The sequence below is a fragment of the Trichomycterus rosablanca genome, chromosome 8 (assembly GCF_030014385.1).
Source record: "Trichomycterus rosablanca isolate fTriRos1 chromosome 8, fTriRos1.hap1, whole genome shotgun sequence".
NCBI lineage: Eukaryota > Metazoa > Chordata > Actinopteri > Siluriformes > Trichomycteridae > Trichomycterus > Trichomycterus rosablanca.
This window is the reverse complement of record NC_085995.1, coordinates 33,679,321-33,706,991: the sequence shown is the minus strand read 5'-3', so window position 1 is coordinate 33,706,991 and position 27,671 is coordinate 33,679,321. Positions and strand designations below refer to the sequence as shown.

Genomic DNA, 27,671 nt, shown 5'->3' with positions numbered 1-27,671 from the left:
GGTCCTCCAGAATGGTTCGGTAGTCCTTGGCACCAACAATTTGTCCTCTTTTGAACTCTGGTATGTCACCCATAATGTTGTGTGCATTGCAATATTTTGAGCAAAACTGTGCTCTTACCCTGCTAATTGAACCTTCACACTCTGCTCTTACTGGTGCAATGTGCAATTAATGAAGATTGGCCACCAGACTGGTCCAATTTAGCCATTAAACCTCCCACACTAAAATGACAGGTGTTTCAGTTATTTTGTCCAACCCCTGTATATCAGATAACGGATTCAATACGCGTACGCGTGCGCGTGTGCGTCGTTCTTGGCCGCTCGTTCTAAATTCCGGGAGATTTAATCTGACTTGCGGGCATCAGAGAGCCGCTATGTATATGCGGGAGACTCCCGGAACTTCCGGGAGACTTGGGATGTCTGCGTTAAATAAGGCGAGCAAAGAAATCCTTTCCAAACCAAACACAATCCATTAATCAGGGTTCAACTCATCAGCCTGCAAACGCAGAAGAGAATTAGTAGATCAGGGTTCGACTCCTCGGCCTTTCAGGGAGGGAGAATCATGTGAGCCGGGAGGTAGTGATAGTAACATTTTACTTATGAACTGACTAATGCACATTATATGCAGCATTATTATCGCACATGGACTGGATTTACACCTTTTAAATATAGAAATTGGTGTCGTGTGTGAGCGAAAGTGGGTGTTAGAGTAACTGAGAGGGTTTATTTGGGCTAATCCTCCTGTTTGTACATGAACCTGTACAGAGAAGCAGAAGAACATTGTTGTTCTCACACAGCTGGACTTTCTTTCTCTCTGATCGTGTGTCTACTAGATCTCGTTTAATCTAAAATTCATTTACTCAGATATCTGGATCCTCTGGAAGTGGCTGGCATGAGACTGGCATGAAACTGCACACATCTAGATGAAGTGAAACCTTACCTTTGTTATTGTAGAGCTATCTGATAGTGTGACATCACTTCATCTGTTACAGTCAACAAATAATTGGAGAAAATGAATACAGAAAAAGATTTCTCTCCTTTAACCCCGAATATTGTCAGAGCCCTCAATGATAAGCTGTATGAGAAGAGAAAAGTGGCAGCACTGGAGATAGAAAAGTGAGTACAAACCGATCTAACCTACACACAACTAACCTCCAACACTACACACTTACACTGATCAGCCATAACATTAAAACCACCTCCTTGTTTCTACACACATTGTCAATTTCATCAGCTTCACTTACCATATAGAAACACTTTGCAGTTCTACAGTTACTGACTGTAGTCCATGTGTTTCTCTGCATGCTTTTTTTTAACCTGCTTTCATGCTGTTCTTCAGTGGTCAGGACCCCCACCGAGCAGGTATTATTTAGGTAGTGGATCATTCTCAGCACTGCAGTGACACTGACATGGTGGTGATGTGTTAGTGTGTGTTGTGCTGGTATGAGTGGATCAGACACAGCAGCGCTGGTGGAGTTTTTAAATACCGTGTCCACTCTATTAGACACTCTTACCTAGTTGGTCCACCTTGTAGATGTAAAGTCAGAGACGATCGCTCATCTATTGCTGCTGTTTGAGTCGGTCATCTTCTAGACCTTCATCAGTGGTCACAGGACATGTTAGCCCCCTTTTCATGCTGTTCTTCAATGATCAGGACCCCTACAGGACCACTACAGAGCAGGTATTATCTAGGTGGTGGATCATTCTCAGCACTGCAGTGACACTGACATGGTGGTGGTGTGTTAGTGTGTGTTGTGCTGGTATGATGGAATCAGACACAGACCTCTCTGTCACCGCTGGACTGAGAATAGTCCACCAACCAAAAATATATCCAGCCAACAGCGCCCCGTGGGCAGCGTCCTGTGACCACTGACGAAGGTCTAGAAGATGACCAACTCAAACAGCAGCAATAGATGAGCGATCGTCTCTGACTTTACATCTACAAGGTGGACCAACTAGGTATGAGTGTCTAATAGAGTGGACAGTGAGTGGACACAGTATTTAAAAACTCCAGCAGCGCTTCTGTGTCTGATCCACTCATACCAGCACCATGTCAGTGTCATTGCGGTGCTGAGAATAATCCACCACCTAAATAATACCTGCTCTGTGGTGGTCCTGACCATTGAAGAACAGGGTGAAAGCAGGCTAAAAAGGTATGTAGAGAAACAGATGGACTACAGTCAATAATTGTAGAACTACAAAGTGCTTCTATATGGTAAGTGGAGCTGATAAAATGGACAGTAAGTGTAGAAACAAGGAGCTGGTTTTAATGTTATGGCTGATCAGTTTATTTGATTTTTTAATATATAGGAGATCCTCTCAGCCACAGAGTTTTGATAAAGTTTAAGTTTGCCTTCTAGCTGGCCCACTCAAAGCCATTTAAACACTTTTGCCGAAGCCACCAGTGTTGTTTTGGATGTATGCTTTAGGTCAGTGTTGAGTCAAAAGGTGGATTGTTGCTGTCTGAGTTTGCATGTGCTCGAGAGGATGTTTCTGTATTTGACTGCCTTTATCAGATCCTTTATTCTTACCTCTCTATTGTTTCCTGCTGCTGTGAAGCACCCACACAGCATAATGCTGCCACCACTATGTTTTAATGGATGGATAATGCTTGCAAATCTGTCTAATCTTCTGTCTTGCCTGCCTGTCATTAAGACATGATTTACGAATAAGTTACATAAGTGACTTCAAGTGACTCATTGCAGTTGCATTTTTAGACAAATAATTATGTGCCAGTCATCCAGTCACAGAAAAATACAGTTGCAAAGTAAGTGTAAACTTTAAGACTGGCATGGTATTCGTGTATTTTACAAATGTACATAAACCTTTGATTTTACAGTCAGTTTTGTACTTTACAAAATTGCTGAGTGAATAATCAGCTGACCTGCCATGTGATCATGACCAGTCCTCTAATGCTCTAATGAAAGTCTCCTTTCATGTTTTTAGTTAGACTGTATTAACATGATTTAAAAGGACCCAGAGTAAATCTTTCAGGTTCATTTTTATCTCTTGTCGAGAGAAAACCTAGATAGCATGTCGGTGATGTACAGCTACATAAGTGTTGTGGACCTGGGTCAGAGCTTAACTTCCTGTCCTCCAGCTGCTCAGGTTTTACCTCTCAATGCTTTTGAGTAGATGGACTGAATTGGCTAGTCTCCTTTGTCTTTAGGTGTTGCGGATTGAGGTAAAGGGTGATGCCCTGTGGTTTTGGTGCCCTGTTTAAAGTGCATTTTTGCCTTGCAACCTGTGTTTTTAAGATCAATACTCGAGTCTTCACTGAAGATGAATACATTTATTGATGCCCTTAAATGTACATAGTATAATATCTCTGTAGTAAAATGTATGCTTGTCGTTAGCTTTTGTATTGAGGTCAGGGCTGTGTGCAAACCTTTCAAGTTCTTTCATAATGGAACAAAGTTTTTGAATGGGGGTATTATCATCAAAGTATCCCTAAGTGCTCCCGATCATAAAAACAACCCCAACCCATTATTCCTCTTCACTATGCTTTTGGGCAATTACAGTTCCCCATCTGTCAAACAAAAAATTGTCTGTCATTCTGCCAGATGGTGACACCTGATTTATTAGTACAGAGATTGGCTTTCTCCTGCTCCAGAGTCCAACTGTTGGTTGCTTTTCACTACTCTAGCTTTCACTTGTGTGTTTTTAGGGCTGTTTGCTGCTGCTCTATAAATGGCCAAAATGAGGTACTGAGAGTTGAATTGGCTACAGATGTACACGGTTTTGCACTAGGTGGACTGGTTATGTGAGCTTGTGTTGCCTACTTTTTCATGCTGAGATGTTGATCCCTGCATTTCAGCTTTTAGAGTTGACTGGAGTACCTTGACCAGAAAGTAAGTAGAATGTTGAATGAAACTCAGCTTTTCAATACAACCAGATCTGCACCAGGACAAACCAGAACAGTGGTCAGATGAAACAAAAATAATGAGGGAAAACCTTTTTTTGTAAAAAGGGAAATGTAAAACCTTTTTGTGAATGATTTAGCTTGTCATATTTGGGGAAAAAAGTGTTGTGTATGGTCCCACACTGAACCCACAGTGGTATGGATGTGTGGAGGTGGGGGCATCATGACAAGGGACTGCTTATCTACAAACAACCCTATGTCAATACCAGAAACTAAAACTAGATGTTTTATCAATACAACAAGTTCAAACGTTAAGCCAAAATGGTGCTAGCATGGACTAGTCATTCTTCTGGAGGTTTTTGCAAAGTGTTCATCATAGGGCTCTTGAGGAACCTTGAGGAATTGACAATGGTTTGCCAAAAGCAATAGGCCAAAATTTATTCACACTGCTGGAAAAGGCTCATAATTTGGACTTGTAGTTGCCAACAACGGTTTTAGACTAATAAGTACTAAGTTACAAGTACTAATAGTGTTAATAATTTGTGGTGTATGATAATTGTTTCCCTCTGTCATTTTCATTTACAAACATATCATTGTTTATGAAAAAAAGACTGTTTTTATGTTTATAAGTATAAAGTGAAAAGCTATTACATATGTGATATTGAAGTTGGTTGTATATTGTGTATTAGATTTGTATTGAATAAAACCAGAGGTGGTTAAATGCTCTGAATCTCTACTTCTCACTGTATTTACCTTTGAACATGTGTTCCTGAAATTATTTAAATAAATCAATAGATGTTATTTATTTATAAACACTGTGTGGAATGGTATAGAATTTCACATCACCATAATAAGTGATGTTGCATAAGTGATGCCTCAACTCTCTGAGGTCTTTTTCATTCATGGTCCTGTGTGGCAGCCTGGTGACCCTGCAGTGTGACATTGCTTCTTTGGGAACATCATTTTAGAGCCCACATTGTCAGCTCTGAAGTTGTATTTTTGTGCTTTTCTTACTGTCATGTATATTTTATATTTGAGTGACTGTTCCTTGATGATTCCACTACTAGTAGTGCTTACTTGGGGTTACTTTTTTTTGGAACAGTTTAAAGTTTAAGACAAAATGTGGTAATTCTTGTTTTTACTACCACCTTATCCCAATCAGAATCACTGGAAGCAATGCAGTAACACAATCCATCATGGCCTCCATAGATGTGCTGCGGGGCCTCTGACAGCCCTACTTACCCCTCTTACTATCCCTACAAACCTTAAGACAAGTCAGCAACTATTTTACAGGTGGTTTTCTGTCAGCACTGGAAGCTTTAAATTGGGGCTCAGCTATATACGTATGTGTAACCAGTTGTTGTCCAACATTAAGGATTCAATTATGAAGGCTGGGTGATTTGATTAGTGACGCTCATTCATTAGCTTGAATCAATATGATTAGATCATTATTCTGACAGGCTCGATCCTGCATGATGTTTCTGTGTTTTTATCCACAGACTCGTAAGGGAGTTTGTGGCTCAGAACAACTCGACTCAGATAAGACACGTCATCCAGATTCTGGCATCTGAGTTTGCACTCTCGCAGCACCCGCACAGCCGAAAAGGAGGACTCATCGGTCTGGCTGCCTGCTCCATCGCCCTGGGAAAAGTAAACACATGTTACTCTACTACAGGTTATAATGTTCATTCAGATCTAATCACTTGCATCGTGTGTTTTAAAGAAGAAAAACACCCATCATCCAGCAATCAGTTCTTTTTTTTGCATAGCAGTGGATAGGCACGTGTTGGTGTAACTCTTGACTGTAGACAGTCATTTTTATTAAACTTTTGACTGTGTACAGTCATTTTTATTTCACACTTTCTTTTACTGGTGTTTTTTTATTACATCTGACACCCCCTCCCCTGCATTGGGTGCACCTAAACTGGCCATTTATCTATTTCTTTGTTATTTTATTTCTGCATTTTCTCCCTTTTTCCAATAAGCCAATAAGTCTCCAGCTGCTAGGGACCCCAATCTGAGGAGGGTATATTTACCTGACAACTGATACTCTCTTTGTCCACCAATCCCCTTATTCACCCATACTTTGGTTGAACTGCACGTGAGGCCAGTCCTGCGCACGGAGAGTCACACACTGATCTCCACGTTCCTCCACTTCTGTACTACGCCAAAAACTGGACATATTTAGATAGGCACATAGATTTTTTAACAGCTGTAGTCAGTTATAATCATAATAGTTAGGAGTAGTTCAGTAACATTATAGAACATCTTACGTGGATGTAATCTTTATATATAAAAAGCTGATAGGCTACAATGGAAGATTAAAGAAAATAAAGATTTTTTGGTTTGTTTTATTGGTTGATGTACACAGTATAATCAGGAACATAAATAAGGTAAGATAGTCAGTTTAAGGATAGTTTTAGGTTAAATCTTGACTCTTTTTGATCATCTTTGCATGTATTGATGTTCTCTGTGTGCTGTAGGATTCTGGACTGTACCTGAAGGAGCTGATTGAACCAGTGCTCACATGTTTTAACGACTCAGACAGCAGGCTGAGATATTACGCCTGTGAAGCTCTATACAATATAGTGAAGGTCGCCAGAGCAGCAGTGCTTCCTCACTTCAACGTTTTGTTCGACGGCCTGAGTAAGGTAAGGATTAGTATACAGGTCGTCCATGACCAGGTGCTTTCACTGAGATGGAAAAAAGCAGACGTTTCAGATACGGTTTATCCGTGATAACAAAAAAAAATTGTGTACTTCATTGGAAAATTACATTTTATTATTTAGCATAATAAAACTCACTCACACACACATGCTTGCACTCACACTCACAAACACACAAACAAACTCACTCATACATATGCACACTTGTACACGCTTACATACACTCACACACACAAACTCACTCAAGCACATACTCATTCACACATACACTCTCACATACACACAAACTCACTCAAGCACATACTCATTCACACATACACTCTCACATACACACAAACTTACTCAAGCACATACTCATTCACACATACACTCTCACATACACACAAACTCACTCAAGCACATACTCATTCACACATACACTCACGCACACACTCACATACACACACACTCACACATACTAACACTTACAAACTCACTCATACATACACACACTTGTACACGCTTACATACATACAGTACACTCTCATACACACAAACTTACTCAAGCACATACACTCACGCACACATACACTCTCACATACACTCACATACACACACACTCACACATACTACCACTTACAAACTCACTCATACATACACACACTTGTACACGCTCACATACATACAGTACACTCTCATACACACAAACTTACTCAAGCACATACACTCACGCACACATACACTCTCACATACACACACACTCACACACACAAACGCTTACAAACAACCTCACTCATACATACACACACTTGTACACGCTCACATACATACAGTACACTCTCATACACACAAACTTACTCAAGCACATACACTCATGCACACATACACTCTCACATACACTCTCACATACACACACACTCACACACACACTCACACACAAACACTTACAAACAACCTCACTCATACATACACACACTTGTACACGCTTACATACATACAGTACACTCTCATACACACAAACTCACTCAAGCACATACACTCACGCACACATACACTCTCACATTCACACACACACACTTACAAACAACCTCACTCATACATACACACACTTGTACACGCTTACATACATACAGTACACTCTCAAACACACAAACTTACTCAAGCACATACACTCTCACATACACTCTCACATACACACACACTCACACACAAACACTTACAAACAACCTCACTCATACATACACACACTTGTACACGCTTACATACATACAGTACACTCTCATACACACAAACTCACTCAAGCACATACACTCACGCACACATACACACACATACACACACACTCCCACATACTACCACTTACAAACTCACTCACAAACTCACTCATACATACACACACTTGTACACGCTCACATACATACAGTACACTCTCATACACACAAACTTACTCAAGCACATACACTCACGCACACATACACTCTCACATACACTCTCACATACACACACACATACACACACACTCACACATACTACCACTTACAAACTCACTCATACATACACACTTGTACACGCTTACATACATACAGTACACTCTCATACACACAAACTTACTCAAGCACATACACTCACGCACACATACACTCTCACATACACACACACTCACACATACTACCACTTACCAACTCACTCATACATACACACACTTGTACACGCTCACATACATACAGTACACTCTAATACACAAACTCACTCAAGCACATACTCATGCACACACTCCTACACACATAAACTCATATTCACACACATACACACACTTACGCACACACACACACTCACTCACACTCTCACACACACAAACACGCTCACACTTACAACACTTACACACAAACTCACCTACTTATACATATGCACACTCGTACACGCTTACATACATACACTCTCATACACACACTCACTCAAGCACATACATTCATGCACACACTCATACACACATACTGCATTCTCACATATACACACTCTCACACACACAATCACGCATTCACACTCTCACACACACTCACACACACACACACACACACACACACACACTAAAATTAACATACGCACACTTGTACTTGCTTACATACATACACTCTCATGCACACACACTCACTCAAGCATATACACTCATGCACACACTCATACACATATACACACACACACACACACACACACTCTCTCACACAAACACACTCTTGCACTCACAATCAGGCACACACATCTACTCACACACACACCTGTGACTATATTATTACTTGAATCTTTGCATAATATTGTCTTTTTGCACATTATTCTCTAATATATCTGCTGCTACTCTTACTATTACTTTGTACTTTTACTCAGTGCTGTGGACCTTCACTTTTTAGGTTAGATGTGCCTTGTATTCATTGCAGTTCTTTGTATTTGTTATACTGTTTTTTTTCTGTATTGTGTGTATTGTACTGTTTGCACATATGTTCTGTATTACACCCTGGTCCTGGAGGAACACTGTTTCGTTGTAAATAATACTATTATACTATTAGTATTTACCTGTGTATAATAAAGCCATAAGTAATGTGATTGTAAATATTTTATAGATGTTACAGCAATGGGTTTTCTTTGTTTAGTCAAAAGCACAGCAATAAAACTGCAAACTGCAAACCATAATAAAAAATAATTCATATTGACGCATTTTATTTTGTTCTCCCAGCTTGCAGCAGATCCTGACCCCAATGTGAAGAGTGGCTCTGAGCTTCTTGATCGCCTTCTAAAGGTAAGCCTAAAGGAGAATGAGGCTTCATTTGACTTTCTGTACCAATATTTATAAACCTAATGCTCTGACTTCTTACTGTTCTTATAGGACATTGTAACAGACAGCAACAAGTTTGATCTGGTGGCATTTGTTCCTCTGTTGCGTGAGAGGATCTACTCCAACAATCAGTATGCTCGCCAGTTTATCATCTCATGGGTGAGAAAAGCAACTCGCTTTATAATATTGATTGGTACCTAATCTATAGAAGAGGTGTCTTCTGTGCCTGTTGGTCACAATAAGGAAGGTGTGGTTTCTTTATCTGTCAGTCCAAGTGAAGAAGGTGTGGCCTCTGACTTGCTGTCTCAGTAAAGGAGACATGGCTTCTGTACTTTTATTTTTTGGGACTGAAGGTGTTTCCTTTGTACCTGTTAGTCTTTGTAAAAAGACACATGGGGCATTCCAATCACCCTAGTAGTTCCCTGTGAAGTTGACTACACAGGGAATTTGGCTATATTAAGTGATTCCAGACCATAGGGAACTGCATAGGGAGTAACGATCCTTTCAGGTCCTTTCTGTGTGGAGTTTGCATGTTCTCCCTGTGTCTGTGTGGGTTTCCTCTGGGAGCTCCGGGTACCTCCAGCAGTCCAAGGACATGCAAGTGAGGTGAATTGGAGATAAAATTGTCCATGACTGTGTTTGATATTAAACTTGAACTGATGGATCTTGTGTAACCAGTAACTACCTGTCCTGTCATGAGTGTAACCAAAGTGTGTAAAACATGCATTAAAATCCTAATATAATATATAAATAAATACTAAATAAAAAAATATGTACCTGTCAGTCCCCGTTTAGGAAAAATCAGTTGTTCGTTATCAGTGTGTGTAGGCAGGGGCGTATTTCATGTAACTAATGTTTGTATACAGCTTTGCAATGAATAATTGAATTGTTTTCTTCACTTAGATCTTGGTTTTGGAGTCAGTGCCAGATATAAACCTCCTGGATTATCTTCCTGAAATTCTGGACGGGCTTTTTCAGATTCTCGGAGACGGCAGCAAAGAGATCAGGCGCATGTACGTGTTTATTATTACTTGAGTCCCTTTATTATGATGATTTTTTCCTCCTCTATCTGTATGTGTTTTCTATGTTTCTCACAAAAAATTTTGTGTTTTATTTCATCTCATAGGTGTGAGGTGGTTTTGGGAGAATTTCTCAAAGAAATCAAGAAAACACCGTCCAGTGTCAAGTTTGCTGAAATGGCAAACATCCTGGTCATCCACTGCCAAGTGTCTGACGAGTCTAAACTCAGTAAGTGATCGTATGATCTTAATGTATTTTTCTTATCACTTGTATGTATTTTGACAACATATCTATCCCTTCTCTTTTTTCAGCTAATGATCTGATCCAGCTGACAGCTATGACCTGGATGAGGGAGTTTATACAGTTGGCAGGCCGAGTGGTTCTACCCTATTCCTCTGGCATCCTCACAGCCGTGCTTCCTTGCTTATCCTATGATGACCGCAAGAAAAGTATCCTTCATAACCATAAAAATGGCTAGATCCTCTGTTTTACCCAAAAGTGGCCAAAAGCCAGCCTTGCCACACACAGGCCACAAATGCCTCCAAAAACTAACATTCTAATAAGTAAAAAAAATACAACTTAAAATGTATTAATTTTAACCTGAGACATGAATCATGATATATGTTTTTTTAATTGTTGACTTGATGTACATTGATAGTTTTAAAATTACATCCTTAATCCACTGTACAAGGCACCAAAGAGGCCGCCAGTGCCTGCAACAACAGCCTGATGAAACTTGTGACTCCAGAGGATGATGAAGATGAAGAGTCACAGTCCTTAACCTCTCCAGTGAGCACAGACACGACCAGCAAGACTGAGACGGATCTTAATGGTGAGTTATGACTGTCGGTGGCATTGCTATTCATGTCTATGCAGACGCCCATATGCCTCTGTTTAGTATATGTTAAGAATGATATTGTTTAACAACGTGGAAAAACTATGGAATGAGAGAGGGAGAATTAAAGTGAACTGAAATGAAAAGAGAAGAGCTAAAGTGATAGAAATTGCTCCAAGTGACAATCTGTTACTTTGTCAGCTTTATGTGATCTGTACAGAACTTTTTCACTGTAATTCTTGTGGACCAGTCTAACGGGTACATTCAGACTAACCTTTTTCATACGCTCACCAGCACTAATGCATTAGTCAATCTTCATCAATTATGGGGAATAAGAGACCATGCCACAACGTTTAACAACATAATAGAACTTTTTAAATCAGAAATCTTAGTAGCTGTATTTATAGTTTAGACCAAGCATGCCTGGTCATATTTTTAAAACCAGCAAGAAGTTTGTGGTATACTACATATTTCATACCGTGATCATTAACTCACAGAAAAAGAACACCTGAAGTCATGGTTTGAACTATGGTGGGGTTCACCCCTTAATTAGTACTTTTAGGGGTAAAGAGGTAAAAACACCAGTTTTGGGGGGATCATTAGTTAGCTAAACTGTTCCTTAAGATGAAACCAGTTGATGTTAGTTGACTAGTTAATGCTAATTCAGAAACTCAGCACGACCAATAATGGGAGTGAAGGCAGGGCAGACAAGACACGAAATGGTATGGTCCACTTTAGGGGTGTCTGAAATATTATTCTTCTAATATCTAATAATATAATCTTCTTCTTCCTCGGCCTTTGTCCCGTTCGGTTGCGGGGTTGGCTCTCGGCGGATCATTGGGCACAATCCAGATTGATTGGGCACAATTTTTATGCTGGATGCCCTTCCTGACACAACCCTCCCTATTTTATCCGGGCTTGGGACCGGCACTACAATGCACTGGTTTGTGCTTCTAGCGGCTAGGTATCTATAGGACAATTCAGTGTTTACAATTAGCCTGGTGGCATGTTTTTGGACTGTGGGAGGAAACCGGAGCACCTGGAGGAAACCTACGCGGACACGGGGAGAACACGCAAAATCTGCACAGAAAGGACCTGGACCGCCCCCACCTGGGGATCGAACTCAGGACCTACTTGCTGTGAGGCGACGACAGTGCTACCAACTAAGCCACTGTGCTGCCCTAATAATATAATATAACAATATAAAATAATAATAATATTCTTCTAATAATATTCTTCTGGAATAAAGTGTGAAATATACAGTGACTATGTGGAGTAATTATTAAAATCAAATACTGTCTTGACCTACTTGCCCCTTTAATTTTATGCTTTAATCTAATGGTAAAACGAAAGCTGTGCATTGGCCTGTAATGAACCCTGGTGTCTGATTTACAACTTGCAGTACCACTTCTGACCACTAGTAGCAATGTTATACTTACTGTGCTGTACTGCCGCTGCAGTATCGGTTGTTCACGTTTAAATTTCCTAGTGCATAAAACCGACTGCTTTTCATATAAAATAAAAACCGTTCGGTAATTAAACATGCCAAAATGTACCATAAACAACGTTGTTATTTAATTGCTGCTTTCTTTGCCAAACTGTTACACATTCTAACGTGAACGCGCTTTACCTCGAAGCGCATGCTCGAGACGTAAATACCGCACTGTTTCTACAAAACCGATTAATATTTACCGTAAATTAGTAAAGTAATTGATTAAACGTTATTATGATTTAGTAGTTGGATAATATTACTATCACGTTCCGTTTTTGAGTGGAACGCAGAACGTTGCTTTCAGCGAAGCATTGGTGGTTCAGTGGTAGAATTCTCGCCTGCCACGCGGGAGGCCCGGGTTCGATTCCCGGCCAATGCACAGCTCCTTTTTTTTTTTTAAATCTTGTTTCATGCATTTTGCACTAACTCTTGTCTTCTCGGTGCAATTAAATATAAGCTGACCTAGTAATGTATTTACTGTATTTAGACACGTGCATTTAGATTTTAAATAACATGTATTTTGGTTTTTGTTAACAGCGTTTTCATGGTGTAGGTGTTAGTGCCCAGTGCCATCCCTGGACAGGCAGCCAATCTACCACAAAGTAACACAAGCTCAATCTAGGAGCAACATTAAGCAGCCAATTCTCATCAAGTTTCTGCATTATACCATGCCTACTATTGAATAAGAACAAGCATGATAATACAATAACATGATAAGGACATCACTCTTGTAACTTGTAAAGTGACCTCTGCCAACTGGGTCATTATCATCACTTACAGCCTGTAGAGTTTGGTGCTGTGCAGCAACATGAATCATGGTGCTGGGTTTAAAAGCATACAGTAGATGAACTGGCTACCTTATAACAGCTCTTAGGTGTAGATTAGTGAATCATGTCCAGGGTAAATTCCTTTCTTGCTTCTAAGAAGTGATAGCCATCTGGACCCTGATAAAGTGGTTAAAACTGAATAAATAAAGGCTGTATTTTTCTTTGAAAATCTATCAGAGATCTGTTGCAAAGCAGGAATCAATATCCACATGGACAGACTCTCATTGTAATAGTAAATCTGTTAACATTGCTCCTCTGCTGTCATCAATGGACATTAATTAACTTACTTTTTAGTTGCAAACACTACATTGTATGGGTAGTACTTCCATTATAACAAATCTGGTAAGACTATATTGAATTCAGTATAGGGTTTTTTAAAATAAAAAATAATAAATTATTTAAATAATAGTGGAAAAAAAACTCAATTAAAGTCAGAAATCTGACTTTTTAGCCAAAAAACATTTTGAGCCTTATTGTAAAATGAAAAGGCATTTTATGAAATAAATCATCAGGTTTTGTGTAATTGTAAACAATCAAAATGATTATTTAAATGATTTCTTGTTGAAACAATGCTTTTCACTTTGAACCGCTTCCAAAACACATGTGAAACTTGAGTTCTGGCGACATCTGCTGGACAGTTATGTGCAACTGCATCGAAAAATTTCAAACGAGACCTCGAGTTCAAATATAGTATTTCCATCTGAAAAAAGTGTCAGGATTGCACAGTAACAGAATGAAAGTACTCACTATTTAAACAATGTTTTAACATCTGCATTTTAAAAGGCAGTATTTAGAATACAGATTATTCATTTTGAGAGAGGATGGTAGTTCATGGTGGTGCTCTGGGTCCTGGAGATCTGGGAATAAATCTTTATTTTTTGGTCTGTCGGTCCTGGATGCTGTAAAACTGTTTTGAGAGAATGTCTATTGTAAAAAGCGCTATATATAAATAAATTTGACTTGACATTTTTTTGTTAATTAAGAGTCCCTCTGTGCCCACCAGTGGCACAATTTTGGGCCCCCTCAACAGATTTCATATATATGTTGTAATATAATAATAACGACCTCGCGAGTGCAGCCAATGGGGGAGGGGGGGGCAGTGCGGTAGGGGGTTGAGTGGAGTCCCCCCCCCCCCGCCATGGGCCCCAGTGCACCTGCCCCCCTTGCCCCCCCGGCAGTTACGCCCCTGGTGCCCACTTGTCTTTTATAGCTACTTATTTCCTTCCGTGTCCGAACACATAACCTAAATCGCCTCTGCCTATATAGGAATGAGTGAATAGGTTAGCATGTTGTATCCTGTGATGATTGTTTCCCTTATTACACAAACTTAGCCTTTAACGTCTTGCGTCTCTATTTTTCTTTCAGATTCTCTGAATGCCTCACAGGAGTCTGTTGGCTTGAGCAACATCTCTTTCTTCACACCAACCGGGTATGATGATCTATCGATGAGTAGATGATTTTAAACTCATGGCTGGTTGTTTGTTGACAGAGGATGGAATTATTTCAGTTGAAGATTTAGAAAACATGTACATGCATGTGTCTGTAGAAATGACCGGGTGCAGGTGACGCTGGACCTGGATAGCATCGTGCAGGTTCTGGACAGACATTTACACGACTCCTTCACAGGCATGATGACACGCATTGCTGTGCTAAAGTGGCTCTATCATCTTTATATCAAAACACCTCGCAAAGTAAGATCCCCAGAACATGATTTTTATTTCTTTGGATTATTCTAGTGACATCATGCTTTGGGTTAACATGTTTAACCTGTGAATTGTGTGTAGATGTTCCGTCACACAGACAGCCTGTTTCCTATGTTGCTGAAGACTCTTTCTGATGAGTCTGATGAGGTAAGAGCCTTTTTTATTCTTCTTAATTAATGTTTTGTCAACAGGCACTAAAAGCACAGCTGTAGAGAAGATCATGTTCACAGAACTTACCTTAGTGTTCACGAGTTTCAGAGATGGGCTGTATAATCAGAGCATTTGGGTCAGCCTTTTATCACATTCAGCTTGAGAGTGAAAAGAGGGTCTCATGGTTGTTGAGCATTGAGTCAGAGGATGTATTACAGTTTGAAATTGTCATTAGATGACAAGTCCTAAAGGCAGATCTTGACCTCTCCTTTGATGACACTGTTCTAAACAGAAACTGTCAGGTCTGCATGATCTGTACCACACTCTGCAGTTACACCACCTATTATGTCATTCTGATAGGCAGGTTAATGTCGGCTCATACTTGCAACCAGTTAAGTATAAAAGATGATTTACCAGCGCAAATAACTCCAAACAGGTGATTCTGAAAGACCTGGAAGTTCTAGCGGAGATTGCATCTTCCCGTGCTGGACAGACAGAGTCATCAGAGTTGAGTGAGGGTGCAAATAAAACTGAGCTTCACATTCCAGATGGGGGCAAAGCTGCACCAAAACAACTGGGAGTGGGTGAGTAATCAGATTTTTTTATTCCTGCTTTACTAAACCTTATATCAACCCTGCATCAACCATATCTTGACTCAAAGATGATTAAAGACCAGGTCTAAAGCCTAATAAGTTTAGCAATGACTACAGAGTCCTGCTTAACAAATGCTGCCAATATCCTAAAACAGTATATAGGAATTAAAAAGGTCAAATTCTGTGATTGTACACATTAGAATTAGATCATTTACTTAATAACATACATTTTTATCACAAAAATATTTCACTGAATTCAGTGATTGTACTAATTTCAAGTCCTGGTTAAACAACATTTAGTTCCTGCTTTTAACAGGAAATATTACACTGTTGACAAAGACAATTAAATGGGCTATTCCACTAGCACACCAGTGTTGTCAACAGTCGGCCTGGCACCATCTAGCCGGCATAATTGGCAGTGTCTGCAAGGAGGGATGAGCGGACTAGGTGGGCGGGGTCTTCAAACGCTGTGTAAGGACGCTGATTGGTGGATAGAGGCACCTCTGTAAAGTGCACGGGTGGAAAAGGGTTCCGTTGAGGGCTGCGTGCTGGTCGGAGGAGCCGTGAGCAGCAATGTACCCACCTCAACTGAAAAAAATCAGGGATCCCCAGCAGCGGAAGTCAAATTGACTATGCTGAATTGAGAAACGCACAAAAATATAATAGTAGAAAACAAAAAATTTAGTTTTCTAAATAGTTAAATTTTTCTGTAAGAAAATAAATAAATTATATATAATATTTTAATTTATTTCCGTATGGTGTAATGAGAGTCAGTGCATAAATGCTTTATGAGTTTAAGCCACAAGCTAGGATGAGTTGACTTACCTTTCTGTCGGGTTTTATACCTTTATATTAAAATCACAGATTTTTTATTTATAGATTAATACAGTGAATACTGTTTTATTTAGATGATTTTAATTTAATAAGATTTTGGAAGTGAAAGTTTGCCCAACATAACATGGTGCATCAAAATCTTGCAGTTTCCAAAGTGGCTGACTCGTCACCCTCCACTCCAAGCATGAACTCCTTCTTCTACAAGTTCATGATCAACCTGCTCAAGCGCTTTAGTCAGGAGAGGAAACTTCTGGAAATGAGAGGGGCTTTCATTATCAGGTAGGATAGTGTGGATATGAGCATGGAATTTGGAATTTGGTGCAATGTCATTTATTTGTTTACAAAGTACATTTCTTTTTTGCCTTTATTATTTCCCAGTTAGTTATATGTATGAAAGTAATGAGTTGTGGGGAAGTGGGGACAAAGGATTATACATGAGTGTATGTTGTATTTCAGCCTACAGAGTAAACCCTGTGCTACCTCTTTCCTTTTTCCATACGCACTACAGAGCCGAACTTGGCTTTCAAACTTTAATGTGTCCTTAAAATCCTCTCTTGACTTTTATGATGCAGGCAGCTGTGTCTCCTCCTGCATGCTGAGAACATCTTCCACTCCATGGCTGACATCCTGCTAAAGGAGGAGGACCTCAAGTTTGCATCCACCATGGTGCAAACGCTCAACACTATCCTGCTCACGTCAGCTGAGCTCTTCCAGCTCCGCAACCAGCTGAAAGACCTGCGCTCACCAGTAAGAGAGACACGTACCAGTACCAGTACCGATTCAATACAAATACAATTTCAATCAAATCACTGATTTCTATTAATAAGTCTTTAAAATCAACCAAAACATTAAAACCACTTCATTGTTTCTACACTCACTGTCTATTTTATCAGCTCCACTTACCATATAGAAGCACTTTGTAGTTCTACAATTACTGACTGTAGTCCATCTGTTTCTCTACATGTTTTTAGCCTGCTTTCACCCTGTTCCTCAATGGTCAGGACCCCCACAGGACCACTACAGAGCAGGTATTATTTAGGTGGTGGATCATTATCAGCACTGCAGTGACACTGACATGGTGGTGGTGTGTTAGTGTGTGTTGTGCTGGTATGAGTGGATCAGACACAGCAGCGCTGCTGGAGTTTTTTTTAAATACTGTGTCCACTAACTGTCCACTCCATTAGACACTCCTACCTAGTTGGTCCACCTTGTAGATGTAAAGTCAGAGACGATTGCTCATCTATTGCTGCTGTTTGAGTTGGTCATCTTCTAGACCTTCATCAGTGGTCACAGGATGCTGCCCACGGGGCGCTGTTGGCTGGATATTTTTGGTTGGTGGACTATTATCAGTCCAGCAGTGACCGTGAGGTGTTTAAAAACTCCATCAGTGCTGCTGTGTCTTATCCACTCATACCAGCACAACACACACCAACACACCACCACCATGTCAGTGTCACTGCAGTGCTGAGAATGATCCACCACCCAAATAATACCTGCTCTGTAGTGGTCCTGGGAGAGTCCTGACCATTGAAGAATAGGGTGAAAGCAGGCGAAAAAAGTATGTAAAGAAACAGATGGACTACAGTCAGTAATTGTAGAGCTACAAAGTGCTTCTATATGGTAAGTGGAGCTAATAAAATGGACAGTGAGTGTAGAAACAAGGAGGTGATCATAATGTTATGCCTAATCGGTGTGTATAGCTCCCAACCTGAGATTTAAACCCTGGAACTAGAGCACTGCTGGCTTAAACATCTAATCTGAGGAACTGGAGTGTCCCCATACTTGTAGCCATGTAGTGTATCTTAGCAGTTGGCTACAAAACTATATTAGGCTGATACTTTGCTGAGACTCGTTGTTGCTGCTCGAAACAACACTGCCTTTCGGCAAGAGATCTGCTACAGTCAGTAACTGTATACATTCACAGATCATCTACAGCCTTGTTGTTGCAGATCCATTTCAACTTAATGTATTGTGTAAGATAAATTAAAGTACATGTAGTACATGTGATTGTTCTCTGTACTGCAGGAAAGCTGTGCTTTGTTCTGCTGTCTGTATCGGTCCTGGTGCCACAGTCCGGTGGCCACAGTCTCCCTCTGCTTTCTCACCCAGAACTACCACCACGCCTACGACCTCATCCAGAAGTTGTATCCTTTATCAATGTGCATTTTCGAACAGGGTGCCAATCGACTGCAGGGCACAACACACCCACCTACTAGCTCGCTCACACCTATAACAGTTCACTGACTGTCTTTTTTTTTAGAAGGAAGGTGGAAAGAAACCAGACTACCCACAGAAAAAAACAACACAGCTGGAAAGAACCAGTAGTGGCTCAGAAATGCCCTCTCGATCACTTTGTTAAAACCTTGACTTGGGCTGAACAGTGGTGATCTGGAGGTGACTGTAGATTTTCTGATCGAGGTTGACAAACTGGTGCAGCTAATCGAGAGTCCCATTTTTACCTGTGAGTGTGTTTTTATTCCTAGTTCTTATTACACAAACATTAAAAGCAAACACTGAACACATTCTATCATTTGGCTACAGTGTGATGCCATGTTAGCAGCCATGATTGTTGAATATCAAGCAAAAACAAAAATTGTTGAATATCAAGCAAAAACAAAAATACAACAAGGAATGTTGTATTTTACCTTCTGTTTATTCATGTTTCCCTTTTTCACACAATCCAGTCATGTCCAGTTGAAGCCCCTCTTTCTCTTGTCACTGCCATTACCCCCATTCCTTACCCCCAAATTAGGAGGGTGTGTCTGTCACATGCTCCTACTGACACATAGCAGGATGACACGCTGGTTAACTATTTTGGGTGAAATATCCTTCGTGCACTTTAAAATATAAAGATGATGTTGGTGTATGCTATCGAAGTGCAATTTCTTAGTGTCTTGGGTGAAAAAAAGGCCTGGGAAGATGTCTGCTTAAATAAATGGCACACACTTTTATTCACAACAGGCCGTAAAGGCTGTGGGTTTTTATGCTCACTGGGCTATAGCTGATAGAATCGATCAGTAGATTAAAGACCAACTATTTAAAAAAGTAAAATTAAATGTTTGCTTGAAGTCTAAAGATTACATATATTTTACACACGTTTTTGTATTTTTTATTTTTTTAAAAAGTTTATTGTTGTCTAAAAAAAATCTACTGAAAGTCTACAATATACACAAAATATACACAAGTTGGATTTTTTTATTTAGTGGTATGAAAGTTCTTTAACGTCATTTAAATTTGTGGCACAGCAGCTTTTTTCTTGTTGGCAATGACTTCTCTGTGCTCATATAAAGTTAGTTAAACTGCCCTCATTGAAAAGTACATGAAACCGTCACCTTATGCTCGAGAACGTTTGTCCAGATGGTCACATGTTATCTAAAAATCACTACAACCAGTTTTGCCATTAAATAACACTGGTAAGACTGGTAAAAACACTGATAATACCGTTAATACTGTTCACAAACAAGCGGGCGTTACATCTTCTATTGGCTTAGAGAAGAACCCCAGCTGATGATCACATGGGTCAAATTAAAAGCAGAGACACTTGCCTATAGTGAGGTGACTTGATTTAAGTCACTTTTCTCAGTTTGAACTTTTTACAATGTTGAGAAGGTGCCAATAATTTTGTTCTGTCTATTTCTGGAATAAAATCAGAATTTGTCCTCAGCTGTTTTGTGTTGAAATAATGCAAACAAGAGGAAAAAAATGTGAATACCAGGGCATTTGTAATTGCAACAATTTTCTGAGAAAAGTGAAGGAATGACAATATTTTTGGCCATGATTGTGTTGAGATTGGTGGTCTTAAACACCCAAATGTACCTTTCCTATCCACTTCATTACAATGTATCACACTGTTTTATTTCTGTTTCTTCCTGTATAGATCTGCGTCTACAGCTGCTGGATGTAGAGAACAACCCGTATTTAATTAAAGCTCTGTACGGTTTGCTGATGCTCCTGCCGCAAAGCCAGGCATTCCAGCTGCTGTCCCATCGCCTGCGCTGCGTCCCAAATCCAGAACTCATGAGGACTGTGTGAGTGCAGCACTCATTACTCACAATATAAATACTTCAGCACCAAGGTCTTAGCTGATCAGCTGATTTATATTGATTAAAAGATTGTGAATGTTCTTTTTTTGTCGGCCCTTGTCGCCCATTTTTCCTGCTTCTAACACACAAACTTTGAGGATAAAATGTTCACTTGGTGCCGTCTTATTCACTTCACTTGTCAGTGGTCATAATGTTATGCCTGTCCGGTGTATTATAATATCATTATATTATTTTTAGTTAGTTAAGAGTATTACAGGCCTTGCTTAAGGGTTAGTCCTTATAACAAACCTCACACTAAACACATGCAGTATGTTTCCAGTGGTTTACTGGCATGGGATTAAAAGTGCAGTGTTTTCAGACCTTGAATAATGGTTCATCTTAGTTTTGTTGTGTTTAGAAATCAGTATTTGGAATATGGAATAATTCTGATTTTCAGTTGTGAAATTTGTGCTTGTGACATGCTCTTCATCAGTCTTTCACACTGATGTTGGGTGATTACATGCCACTCTGGCCGCAGTACTTTTGTTTGGTGCCTTGTGACCTTCCATTTTTCTCCTGATCACTGAGAAAACCAGGGTTAAATAATCCTCAGTCGGTTGGCAGGTTCATATGTTGTACCCTTATTGACCGATTGCATACACTATTTTATACTCTACAGTGGTACCTTGTAACTCACCGTCCCCTAAACTCAAAATCTTTGAAACTCAACACCCTTCGTCAAGAAATTTGCACCCTTAAACTCAACATTTCCCTTAAACAAAACGTGTGTGTGACTGCTGTTTTGTTCAGCGCTCGACTTAAGCGGTGCAGTAAGACGTCATCAAAGTGCAAATATGAGACAAATCTGCATTTGTGTGGAACAACCATCAGATTCACTCTGAAAGCTCCACATGTATCTGTGTTTAATAATGAAACGGGAGGAAAATCCAGATAAACTTGTGTTATGGCTTGAGGTTCTGAGAAATTGTAAGAATCAGCTTTAAGAATCAGCTTTTCCGAGAGTCTAAAACGCTTATCGTTAAATAAAGCTTAGTGTGACTTAATGTATTAAAAGAACGATGTAGAAAAACAAAGCCTCTCTTAATTATTACTAGGGATGTAACGATACACTCTACCCATGTTGCGATACGATTCACAATACGATTTTTGTCCCGATTTTTTTAAACAAAATGAAATTGAAGACAAATTATGACAAAGTTTCCTTTTATTATTTCTCTTTAAAAAAATTAAATAAAATACTGTATTTGTGCTTATCTTTTATTTATCTAAATAATGAATGCCCTTTTATTTCTGAGGTAGGTACAAACGATGCCAAATAATGCTGATTGTGTAAAAACTGAAATTAAATTTTAACACAAATCCAACATTATATAAATAAATGAATAATACAAATAAAGAATAGAGAAGTATCCTCATATAAATAAATTAGGCTGGAAAATCCCGTAACTGGCAACTTTGTGAAGTGCTGTCAACCAGGTGAGGTGAATAGTGCCAGTGCCCTCTGCTGTTTAAAGTGAATATCGATTCATCTTAAATGAATAACTGATTCAAATCGTGGCACATGTGCACCGATTTTTAACTGTCTTGCGGTGCATCATTACATCCCTACTTATTACTGTTTTATTGTTTTGATTTTTAACTGTTTTTTTAATTGTATTTCAGTGTTTTTATATTATATTTGTGTTAATTTCAGTGTATAAGTGTCAAAAACAACCCCATTATTTTACATTAGCCTAAAATATATGCAGTTCCACGGGACCATGGAACGCATTAACAGGTTTCACATACATCCTTATAGAAAAATACCTTAAAACACAACGCTTTTTAAACTCAAGGCCACTCCCAGAACCAACTGACATTGAGTTTTAAGGTACCACTGTATACGAATTATTTACAGAAAGGTCATGGTTTTAAAACATGCCTGCTGTTAGGCTGATTTTGGGGATAAACCCTGATCATAGCAGCGTAATGGGATGTTACATGCATGTCACATGCACTTGATGACATTTTATTGATTCCAACAACTGTTTAATATTTTGTGGCTGAATGATTGGAGCACATACGTCCATGTATTTCATAAGGTCAAAGTTAAACCACAGTACTGCAAAAAGCTTATAATTACTTACTGTAACTATCTCAAAACTGTAATTGCTTATGGCTTTTCATCCATTCCTTAGATTTCTTCTAATATCTAATCCATTAGAGATTACCTAATACACTAGTGCACTAATGCACTAATAAAATAACACATGACATTTTCCTCTAATGCTACAGGAATCCCACTTGTGTTTTGTTAAGTGCCCTTTATTAATAACCACGTCTCATTCCAGGGATGGCTCGAAGCCAGCCAGCACCAAGCCCAACACCCTGCTGCAAGTGGACTACGGAGAGCTGCTGCAGCATTTTGAACAAGTGCAGAGCAAACACCGGGAGGTTCGGCACCAGAGGACTGGCCACGCCGAGCACCCGGACAGGAAGCTGGTGCTTTGATTGCCCTCTGTCTGACACTAGAAGAGACTGGGCACTAAAGACGTGCGCCTAAGTGAACCCGCTGTGCTTCTACTCTGCTTTTAAAGCGTCAGTCCTACTGTAGGCATGAAGAGCTGCGATGTTCCTTGTTTTATTTGTTTATAAAGTGCTTTATGTTCAAGTGACAGAGTTAAATTATGATAGAGACTCGTTTAGGACTGCGGGCCAGTGGTTGTATAATCTTATGCCAGTGGTTTTAGCGTAGCTGGCAATCATAATCAACACAGGCATTCCAAGCTGATATAGATAACCGGCTTGGGTTTTAATAACTGCCGCCTGTATGAGTTGTTCATTCATTTCTACAAACCACTTGATCATGGTCGAGGCCACAGTGGGTCTGGCACACCTGGAACCACTGGGTGCAAGGCAGGAATACTTTTACCTCCACATTTATCAGTACATTTAAACCTTAGATCATTTTTATATTATATGAGGTAGAAAAAACTACCCAGATGGAACCCACAGAGAACATGCCAAATTCTTCATGGCTTGTATTACTTGGCAATGGTCAAATCCAGGCCTTCAGGAACTGCAGCACCACTGTGTCTACAATTTCAGCTGCTATTGAAGTGACAGTCCAAAAATTAAATTGGTACTATTTTTCCCTCTCCATTGTTTTGGTTTTAAATAGATCCTTAGTGGACAACAAATGGTCAGCCATGCTTGAATCTTTTATATTTAGTGTAAATTAAGTGTAGAAGATGGTGGCACAGAGGGTAGTATGGTTGCCACACAACCAGGTCTAAATATTTTCACATGTTCTCCATGTTTCTTTGTGGATCTCCCCTGGGTTCTTCAGTTATCTTTTTTTTTTTTTTTTTTTTTTTTTTTTTTTTAAGTTGCCCACAAGTGTTTTGGCTACTGTAAATTGTCCAGTATGTAGTCCTGCCATGCACCAGATATATTACACTTTGGCTTTGGAGGCACCACAAGCCCTGATCATGATAACATGCTAACTGAAAATAAACCAACTCCATAAAATCACTCGATCACATCACATTTCACACACAGTATGTATGTATATAACAGTAACAAACATTCCTTTGCATATCGCAGACTATCCCTTGAGCAATCTACTGCTTGCTCATGAACGAAATAATTCCACTGGTTTCTACTGTATGTCCAAAGCCCTTTTTTCTCTTCCATGCTTTTATTCTCGTGCATATTATTTTAATGGCATCATGCATTGTACTGCTCTGTCTTACTGATCAGTGTACTGCGAGTCTGTACCCTGGCCTTATTTGAACAGACTGAATTTTAGTCATTTGTCATGTTCCGAGACAAAGATGTAATAAATTGAACCGTGTTCTATCATGTTTGTGTTGGAAGAACCCTTAATTAAATATCTCAGAGACTGGATTGTAAGTAGGAAATAGCTTAATGGTTGTCTGCAGAGTATAATCACACCGACCAAGTCACTAAGAGTGCGATAAAGTTATTCAGACGTCCCTTATGTCCCCTCAGTCTACACCCTAGAAAGTTGTAGAATAGCCTGTTACTGGCAGACAACTATGCTACATTCATGAAAGTTTAAAAAACAGGAGCTTATCATTGGACCACAAGGTCACACATATTCAGCATTTCAGTAATTTCCCCCTGCGACTGCATTCTGCTGTAAGCAGGACTATAACTATGAGGAGTTAACGCACAGGCAATTAAAACCATTAGGGGTCACCACAGCAGATCGTGCATTTCCATCTTGCCCTGTCCTGAACATCCTTCTCCATCACCTCAACCACCTGCTTTTGTGACCTAATGGGCACTAATTCCCACAGACATACTTTGCAGTCTTCAGAAGCCTTCTCAGTAGAACGGCTGTTGTTATAGCTGAAAAGTCTACATAGAGGTCACTCTGTATTAATACCATTTGTTTTTGAAATAGGATGTCCAGCAAGCTCATGCATCTTTCCAACTTTATGACATCATTTTGGGAAATGCCCCCTCCTAGTTCAGCACGAGTGTTTCCCTGGCCACAAAGTGGAGACTCAGTTCAATCCCATGGTTTTAAAATGGGATGTCCAACAAGCTCGTGATCATACTGTATCTCTGACCATCTTGCATGTGTTTTCATTTTGTTCTTGGTCCAGCAGATGGCATTGTTGTTATTCTGGTATCTGTTGTCTATAACCCACAAACAGGACGTGTGTTTATTCACTAGTGACGCAAAATCTAGTTTTGTATATTTAATTTTCATTACCTGTTTTACCCTGGTCAGGTCAGATTATTAGCAGTTCAGATTCCACCCGGACACATTGGCAGCAAAGCATGAATACTCTAAACAGAGCTCCAATCCATTTCAGGGCTTTGGCCATCCTCACACTAAGACACAACCTATCATGCATGTGTAGTGAACTGGCCAGCTATAGCACCAGTGAGATTGGAACCCAGATCTCAGTAGTGGTGGGCAAGCTACAGTATCCAAACAATTAATAAAAAAAACTGGATAAAATTCGGGTGTTTGGGTGGTGCAGTGGTAAAGCACACTACCCCACTACCACTGACATCCAGGGTTCAAATCTCAGCAGTGCTAAGATCAGCTGGTCGGGAGTTTACACAGACTCGCCTGGCTCGTCTGATGGGGGGCTCTCCTAAACAGCCAGTCCCAGGCCCGGATCAAATGAGGAAGGTAAAAGGTTGCATCAGGAAGATAAACTGCCAAATCAGGTATGCAGACCAGTGTCATTTAAAACTAATGATGATTCACTTGGCCATAATGACCAGAAGTAAGTTTTAAGAACAACTAATGAAGCTGCATCAATGCCCAACAATGCCAAACCTACCATAATGTCAACCATGTAATATAATGCTTTGGGGTTATTTTACTGTAAAGAGGACATAGAAGAGAATAATGAACAAGAAATATTATCTCAAGGATCTTAATGCAGTTGGATGTTTTAGCCAGACAGTGATTTAAAACCAACAGTAAATTCATTTTCTCAGTCACTAGATAATAATAACTGCAAATCCCAAAAGTCCCAAGACTGTCATTACAGTACATGACCTCTACAAATACTGTATATGCCAACTTTTATTGTGCATACTTCTTAAAAGTAATATACAGAACAAAGCTCAACCACGAAACTTAATACATATCTGTACATATAAAGTATGTATTTAATGTTAATACATACACTAAAGTGCCAGATAAACTGGTACAATAGGGGAACGTAGTGACCGGTGGTGGCTCCATAATGGTATGGGGTTTGTTTAGCTGGCATTCCATAAGATCCCTGGTGCATCTTCAAACCTCTGACAGGTGAACACTATGTGTGCCTCCTGTCTGACAAATTACACCCATTCATGTCCTGCATTCATTCTTAAGGGTTAAAAAAGAGTTTAAAATGTCGAGAGACACCAGAGACACTAAATTATGGTTAGAGAGGAACACTCATCTGAGTTTGGGGTTTTGCCATTCCATCTAAGTCACCAGATCTCAATGTCATGGAACACATCTGGGATGTCATGCAATGGGCTGTGGAACACAAATCCTACACTGCAGAATACAATAGAATTGTGGACTGTACTGCAAAAAGTATGGTGTTTATTGTCCACGGAATATTTCTGCAAGCTTGTGGAGTCCATGCCCCGTTGTATTCCTGCAGCCCTATGCTCCTGTGAGGGACCTTTTATGTATTAGACTGAATTTTTTCTTTTATGTATTACCAGTTTTTTTGGCACTTCAGTGTACAAACACACAAATCTACACATGCAGTGTGGTCTGAAGACCTGAATATTCTGGCATTTGATAAAATAAGATATTCATCATGCTTAGCTAGAAGCAGTTTAACTGGGGAAGAAATACTGCATGGTGTAACATTTGTCTGGTTTTACTAGAGGTGATATTTCAACACATCCCTAACTGCCCATGTATAAAATGCGAGAACATAATAAAGGGCTATGCTACAGGCTGACGTGACTGAGATGATGGGTTAGTGTGGAGATTCTTCTATTCCTGGGTTTTTTTTTTTTTTTTTTTTTTGGATAAAGTGTGTAACAATTGCACTAAAGCTATTTTTTATCTCTCCACCACTGCTCTCAAATTCAGGTTCTTTTATTCTTTTAATTTTAGTTCATTGTGGGTTTTGTAGTAGTTTTACATCCTCTGGAACCTTTATTTACCTGACAAAAAGATTTACAATGTTTTACTGACCAACTGAAATTGTATTTTGTAATTATAAACAAATTAAGCATTCAGACTCAATGTTTACCATTATGTTACATCCCATTTGTTGTTATTATTACACTTTTTTTTTTTATCATCATTTAAGATGCTTCTTATCAGTCTGTGGTTGGCATTGTTTGATTCCCTTCTTA

At 39.5% G+C, this 27,671-nt stretch overlaps 1 protein-coding gene and 1 non-coding gene across 2 annotated transcripts; both read left to right on the top strand.

Moving 5' to 3' along the window:
- The first annotated feature begins 573 nt into the window (after nucleotides 1–573).
- Nucleotides 574–24,671, top strand: vac14 (vac14 homolog (S. cerevisiae)). The gene is made up of 19 exons (XM_063000760.1): nucleotides 574–1,113; nucleotides 5,359–5,509; nucleotides 6,343–6,510; nucleotides 9,233–9,295; nucleotides 9,383–9,490; nucleotides 10,235–10,344; nucleotides 10,458–10,579; nucleotides 10,663–10,800; nucleotides 11,043–11,183; nucleotides 14,871–14,934; nucleotides 15,052–15,196; nucleotides 15,290–15,355; nucleotides 15,795–15,942; nucleotides 16,932–17,064; nucleotides 17,358–17,532; nucleotides 18,811–18,929; nucleotides 19,167–19,246; nucleotides 20,663–20,813; nucleotides 23,159–24,671. Exons 1-19 carry the CDS (start codon nucleotides 1,010–1,012, stop codon nucleotides 23,316–23,318), a joined length of 2,346 nt encoding a protein of 781 aa, XP_062856830.1. The 5' UTR covers nucleotides 574–1,009; the 3' UTR covers nucleotides 23,319–24,671.
- Nucleotides 12,987–13,057, top strand: trnag-gcc (transfer RNA glycine (anticodon GCC)). Its single transcript has one exon. It is a non-coding gene; the product is annotated as a tRNA-Gly (tRNA).
- Nucleotides 24,672–27,671: the final 3,000 nt, after the last annotated feature.